At 36.7% G+C, this 7,199-nt stretch overlaps 1 protein-coding gene across 2 annotated transcripts in view; it reads right to left on the bottom strand.

Moving 5' to 3' along the window:
• Nucleotides 1–394: 394 nt before the first annotated feature.
• cpeb4 (cytoplasmic polyadenylation element binding protein 4) overlaps nucleotides 395–7,199 on the bottom strand; it is a 40,115-nt gene continuing 33,310 nt past the window's right edge. For both annotated transcript variants that reach the window (XM_014471385.2, XM_023341834.1), the window contains one exon: nucleotides 395–5,776. In XM_014471385.2, the coding sequence (XP_014326871.1) occupies nucleotides 5,549–5,776 (228 nt within the window). In that variant the 3' untranslated portion in view covers nucleotides 395–5,548. The remainder of the gene's footprint in view (nucleotides 5,777–7,199) is intronic.

Here is a 7,199-nt window from a genome sequence, read left to right as displayed (position 1 = left end):
CCAGGAAATTTTAGAACACTTCATGTTTCTCCAGACTGACGAGCTTCCTGGAGATGCTGCTTTTCTGTTCCAGAGGGACTTGGCACCTGTCCATATTGCACAAAAAACATCAATACGTGCTTCATTAACTATTGCATCGATGCATTTGATTGGCCAGAAAACTTCTGTAATAAAAATAGAATTTATGGACTATTGTCAAGTGGAAAATGAGAAAGAGTTAGTAAAACAGAAAAGCTGCTGCTGGTAAAGCAACCTGAACTGCCTGTTCCATCTCAGAGCCACAGGCTGATTGATACTCGGCTAAATACGGGAAACTCAACACAAGGAAACACATAGTAATAGGCAAACTACAATTTGAAACACAAAGCATAAATAATCAGACCATTACACACACTTTCATCACAGTTAAGATTTATTTCATTCAACATTTCACATTACAAATATTTAAAAATTATGCATACTGTTATAAATAGTTGGCTGCAAACAATTAAATAACATTAGATTTTTCTTTTTCGTTTCACTAGCACTTCTACAGACCAACTCCTAGAAATATGGACATATCCGTATTACATAACTTAATTAGAAAGGAAAATACAAAAATAGGAACTTATAAAGTGAAATGACAATAAAAATTAAGGTGATATCTTAAGTAAAAAATGCTATTAATAAATACAACAACCTTCCCATACACAGTTAAAAACTATTGAAATCTTGCCATTAAGTAACATCATTAACAGACAAATATTTAAATATTTATTTTCCTTCAGAAAATGTGAACCATATATTGTGGAGCACAATATAGCAATTAGTAAAAACTAGACACTTTAACATATTAAAAGCTTCACCTCAAAAATATAACAAAAATCTGATCAAAATTATAAAAATCAATTATACATTCCAATTAAAAATATACCAATAAACAGCTAAATACATCGTTGACCTAATAATTACAATGCAATCAATCACAGTAGCTTAAAATAAACCAAAAAAATAAGCAAAATGAGCACAAAAACCTTTAATGTTTTAAAAATAACTTCAATTATTTATATTAGTACAAATAGTTTGATTTCTTTTCTTTTTTACAAACACCAGCATGAAAAGGATTACAATAACAGTAGAAAATGACTGTGAAAAACATATTAACATCTTCTTTAATTAAATGTCTGCAATTAAAAATGGCATTAAAGAATTACATTGCAAAGAGTCTTTCTCTGGAAAAAGGTTCAAAAGAAGTATTGCACATAACAACTTGAAGTTAACTTGCAACAATTTACCACATTCAAGTCTTTAAGCTCCCCTTTCCTCCAGATAGGTCTACGTAAGCTCACCGCGACGCAGGGCGGGGATAAGTTCTCAAGTCTTTTCAAAACAGTGTTTCTTTTTGTTTGTTTGCTTTTTTTAAAATCTTTTTGTCATTTTTATATATATTTTTTTTAAACACGGATGCTCAAAGTCCTGCACTGCCTTATCGGATTAAGGTTTTTTTTTAATGTTTATCTCTCCATCATGTGCATCCCTGCAGGTCTGCGGATAAGGGGAAGCGGGGGGGAAATCGACACGAGGGGAGTGAGGGGGAGAGCTGAGGTGTCCTTAACGTAATAGTTAAACATTTGGTGCACACCACAACAGTTAATTTTAATATCTAATTCATGTACTTGTCATTTTCTCTTTTTTCGTCATGCATGCTAAGGGTTACAATAGGTGCTAGTTGGCAAGTTCAAGAATATATATATATGTATATGTATATAGATTTTTTTTTCAAATATTAAAATATCTAAAACACCAAACATCCATTCTTGTGGTACAAGATTCAGCGTTAAGCGTGAACCAGATTTTGCATTCTCCTCTTTATAAGTTATGCTCCATCTATGGAGAGGAAACCAAGACAGAAGTTGCCATTTCCTCCAACTAGTACAGCCAAGTCTGGAGACATTTACATCAATTTGAAATTAAAAGATTTTTTTTCTTCTTCTGTTCCCGCCATGCTTTTTATTGAGCAGATCGACTGGAGAACATCTGGTGTATGACCAATAAAAAAGAAAAAAAATAAATTAAATACAAAGACCAAGAGAGCTTTCCGCTTTGGTCTCTCCTCTGCAGATCTGAAGTCGCATCAACAAAACTGCGCACTCGTAAAGTTGTAAAGATTCCTCAGCACGGAAATGTATAAAAAGCATAATTGAAAATAATATATATTGAAAGCACTCAACTTTTTTTTGTCCTTTTTTTTGAAAAAATGAAACATCTCCGTATATGCAGATCTCTCAGTAACAAAAGTACAAAAGCTACCTTTCACAATGTGAAAAATTGAGGTATTGCAAAAAGGAGTTTCCCCATTTTGTGAAAAATGTGCCTAAAATGACTGTTTGGAAAAAAAGACAAAAAAAAGGAAAAAAAAATATTTAGAAAAGTAGTGCATAATAAATGTTTGTATGTGCATGACAAAATAATTTAGCTAGAAAACACTGTACCAAAAAATCAGCAGGCCATGTATAAAATAATCTTTTTTTTTCATCTCATTTAAACAGCAAATTCTTCACAAAGTGTTTTTTTTTTTAAACTTCTAAAATGCTCACCCGCAAAACTGATGCACGGGGTGCAAAGCGACACCCCCCGCCAATATGAGGATTCTCACTAGTGTGTGTTATTAAATCAAGTTTCGGTACTGACTCCCTGACGTTTAAATGCTCGGCTAGAAGATCGCCACTGAGTGACGGAAAACACCAAAGAAAATGAGAGGATTATTTTCACCTTTGCTGTGGGAATGTGCACTTTAAACTTGCAGAAGTATTTGAGATTAAAAAAAAAAAAAACAAACAAAAAAAAAAAAACACGTGCCTGACAGAACCACCTCCGCTTTGAGCTGGGGTCTTTTTCTGTGCGTCTGCAAGCTCTGTTGGGTTTTCCACAGATGGTGATCACTGTTAAATATATCTGCAGCGCCTGCATTGTGTTCAAGGCCAATCTTTGGTTTGTTGTAGTCCACCAGGGCTTAACGGTGAAACAAAAACTGGGTCAGAGTGATACATTTATGAGCATATATATATATATATAGAGAGAGAAAGAGAAATTAAAAAGTAACTCTAAAGAAATGAGAGAAAACATAAAAATCCTGACAGGAAATGAGCTACAGCATGACCCACTACTGCACAGCCATCTTTGGTTCCCATGAGCCACTGGGTGCAACCGAACGGGCCTGAAAACTGCATGTGGGTCACGATTGTGTTGTAGTAGTAGTAGAGCACACTGCAAGGGAATATCTTCATTTATGCTTCTAAAACACTGGATGCTGAGTTGGATTCACTTGGCAGCAAAAAGGATGGAGGGACGCCCCCTCCGTGAATCGAACGCGTGCTGATGATGTGCAAAGCAGATTAACGCAAACTGCACGCTTCATTGAGCGTCGCTTTCAATCTTGGATGCAAAAGGAGCACTTTTGTTATTAAAGACTTGGGAGAATTGCACAAATGGGTTTTAAGGGAACCAGCGGAGACAGGCGCTTCCTGTTTGGTGCTGAAAAGGTGGCGCCGCACAAACATACTCATGCCCCTTAAACTTTTTTACATTTCAGTTTATTTTTTCTAGGAAATGCTGTCTAATAAACCATCACTAAGTAGTATATAAATAACATGTTTCCACCCATTTTCAATCTGCTAGTGCTAAATGAAATTCAATGCTACTAAACTCTGGTTTCATCTACCATCTGAGTTTTGGATGGAGGAAAACCGACACTACATATCACCCTGAATATCTCATCCACAAGGTAAAACATGGTAGAGGCAGCATCATGTTGTGGGTAGCAGGGTGGACACAGCAGACTGGACGATGGCTGGAGGTAAATAATGGGAAGAAATTAAGAGGAAAACCTTCTCATATGGGACCATTCCTAACCAAACAGCCAGGGCTATAATGGAAAGGTCTGGATCAAATCATGTGTTAGAAGTCAAAGTCCAGGCCTATGAATCTGTGGCAAGATTTAAAAATTGATGTCGAAAGATATTCTCCATCTGGATTGAGATGGAGGAGCCTGCCGCAGTTTCCAGTTTATATTTGTACACAAACTATTCTTTTCCTCCCACTTCATTATTTTGTGTTGGTATCTCGTGAAAATCAGATAAAATAAACTGAAATTTGTGGTTGTAATGTGACTAAAATGTAGAAAAAGATTAAGAGGTATGAAATACTTCTGAAAGGCGCTGCACCTTCACCTCATGTCCCGAATAATCTGGTTTTGATCCAACAACGAGGCTGTGCTCTCGGTTAGCTGCTAGTCTCGTTCTAGAGGCCAGAAGCGGGCATGAGGAAGGGGAAGTGGGGCTGCATTCATCTCTTCGCCTGCCTCTTCCGATCCTCCCTTAGCCATACATTCCCATGTTACACTGTATACTGTACGATACTTTACTCCGTCCCTAGCACAACCCTGGGTTTGATTACAAAAATAAGGAGGTGATGAAGCAAGCGAGTAGAAAACTGTGCCTGTTATGTCACTCTTTGTCTGTTGCATCACTTCCCTCTGATTCTCGCTCAAAGGGAAGCTCAACACCAGAGAGTGGAAATGTGTTTTTTCTTTTCTTGCTTACTTGCTGTTTTTTTTCCTTCTTCTCCTTAATGTATTCGGCACATTAGCAGCTGAGTTTGAGGTATTGGTTTTTGCATGTGAAAAATGGAGATCAAAACCCAAATCTGTGTTGCTAAAATTTGTTGTGTGTTTTTTTTTTCAAGTAACGTCAAAATGTCTGTATGGTCTTGGAACTCATAAAAAGAGTTTTTCTTCTTCTTTTTTTCTTTCAAACAGGGAGAGAAAAGACTCCATTTCTTCCTGCAGCGGGCCCTTTCTGTTCTTCAAAGTTAATTAGAATTCAGCTTTGGTTAACTACAAAAGGGTCTCATATACTCATATACTCATATACGGTGTCTTCACTCTTTAAAACAAGAAATAAGTGCACTCTTCTTCAGCAACACCTTTGTTAATCACATTTGCTCTGGAGCTTCTTGCAGCAATAGCAAACTTAATCCCATATCTCAGAAATAAATAGCCAATGACGCACTTTTTCAGCAGCATTTGCTGTGAAGACTGTACAAAAGGAAAAAGGCAACAGCTCTGCTACAATATAAGACAGCTGAATGTCAAATCAAAGGTGTTTTTAAGGGCCTCTTGTATCAAAAGGAAATATTCTTTTTAGAAAAATATGCCAATTGAATAGCAGAGTACCATATCACACATCAAAACTTTCCTATATTTATATATATATCTTTTTTTTTGAGAACTAATAAAAATATTTCAAAAAATCAGAAAAAAAATAAAATTATGTTACATTTTCTTCCCCCTAAATGGACATATTTGGATACAATTCCAGTTTTTCTTTTCTATCTCCAAAATATTGATATATATTAACTTTAAATAAAACCAGAAACAAAATGCTGTTAGGTGAAATTAGAGCAAAAAAGGAACCAGCAACAGAAAAGTGCATTTATTTGTACAATGATTTGCGACTCCTGCACTACCTCTCCTTCCCCTGCTTCTCTGTCGCCTCTCCCTCTCCGTCGCTCAGTTCCAGCGGAAGGAGATGTGGCGCGGCCGGTCACCCCCCTCCTTCACCAGGGGCTTGTGGAACTCGCGGCCGGCGCGGGAGTGGATGGCCGCCCAGCAGTACTCACAGTAGTACTGCAGGCAGGTGACGTTGGCGCAGAAGAACGGCGCGAACTTGCCGCCACAGCGGGTCCCCTGGCACTCATCGCACAGCTGGTCGTCGAGCACGTATGGCTTCACTTCCACCTGGACGCAGAGATGAGAATTAGACTTTTTCTTTTCGCAAAAGTTTCTAGGTGATGTAGATACTCTTGTTCTACACATTACTCATTTCAATATTTCAGACTTTTTACAAGTTTTATGAATTCAGGGCATATATTTATATAGCAGAACAGCTTTAAATATTTAGCCTGAAGAAATGAGTGAAGGAGTGGGAGGGAGGACGACACAGGAAAGATGGAAATAAAGTTGCTACTTTTTTTCCTTCTGAGTAAGTTTTAAGTACACAAGTCAGTAAGTAGCTAAGACAGGAAGAAAGAACAAAAGTATTTTTAAGTGAGAAGGTAACTAAGTAACTAAGGAAGGAAGAAAAAAGTAAGGAAAGAAGGAGTGATGAAGGAAAGAAGGGAAGGAAGGACATTGTAAGTAAGGAAGGGGGGAGGAAAAACGATAGAAAAGAGGGAAACCTGAAACCAGATCTGAAAACTACAAAAATTTATTCCAGACTTTTCCAAACTGCATTAGACCCATGGAAAGTTGTCTTTACTTTAGATGTTCCCTCCAACCTGGCCAACAATCCCTTCTGAGTTGCTTAAAGTTGTAAATCTTTCCTTGTGAATTCAAACCAGCATTTGACAAAATCAGGTCAGTGTGACTTCTCCAAGCAGATTTACCTGCTACTTCCAGCTCTTCTCAGGGATTTCAAGTGAAACATTCTGATACTAAAAACCAGCAAATCACTGAACTATACAAAACCAACAATCATATTTCTTGCAAACAGAATGAATACTACCACTGCTTCCTACTATTATTGGATCAGAAAAAAAATCTGCTGACAGAAGTCATATGAAGGGAAACGTTTAGACCAGGTTTCAGCCTTAAATATTTCTCAGTGTTCATTAGAAATGTTACCTATCATACAAGGCTGGCAAATTTTTTAAACATGTTATTACCAAATGATATGTTTTGACATGATATGTTTTCTGGAGCATGAAAAAACTAGATTTTTAATGAAACATCTAGTTAACTAATTATAAAGAAAAACTTCACAGTTAGTTTAATAGTTTGGCTCCATTTTGCTTTTAAAGGTCACAGAGCATTTTTTAAAGATTTGAGGAGCTTTTTAAGGTCATATTTAAATGTCAATTTTCATGATAGTTGTCCAAATGCTGAAATCTGTTCTTTTCCTTTTTTAAGGTCTGACTGTAGTCCAGGAACAGTCAACTTCACTTTTCACCAGCTTATTAACTTGGCATTGTGCCATTGTTAGCAGATAGATATTGAAAAATCACTCAAGTGTGAAAAAATAGCCCACTAGAAGTTCCACCAGGTTGATTTTCAGCTATCTTCACTTACTCTTTGTGCAAGCGCTGGATTAAATTTGCATAATTCACTGGTTATGGCAAATTGTGCACCAGTGCTACAAATATTAGTGTGAATCCTAAAATAA

This window comes from Xiphophorus maculatus, chromosome 11 (assembly GCF_002775205.1).
Source record: "Xiphophorus maculatus strain JP 163 A chromosome 11, X_maculatus-5.0-male, whole genome shotgun sequence".
Classification (NCBI taxonomy): domain Eukaryota; kingdom Metazoa; phylum Chordata; class Actinopteri; order Cyprinodontiformes; family Poeciliidae; genus Xiphophorus; species Xiphophorus maculatus.
This window is presented reverse-complemented; position numbering and strand designations above follow the sequence as displayed.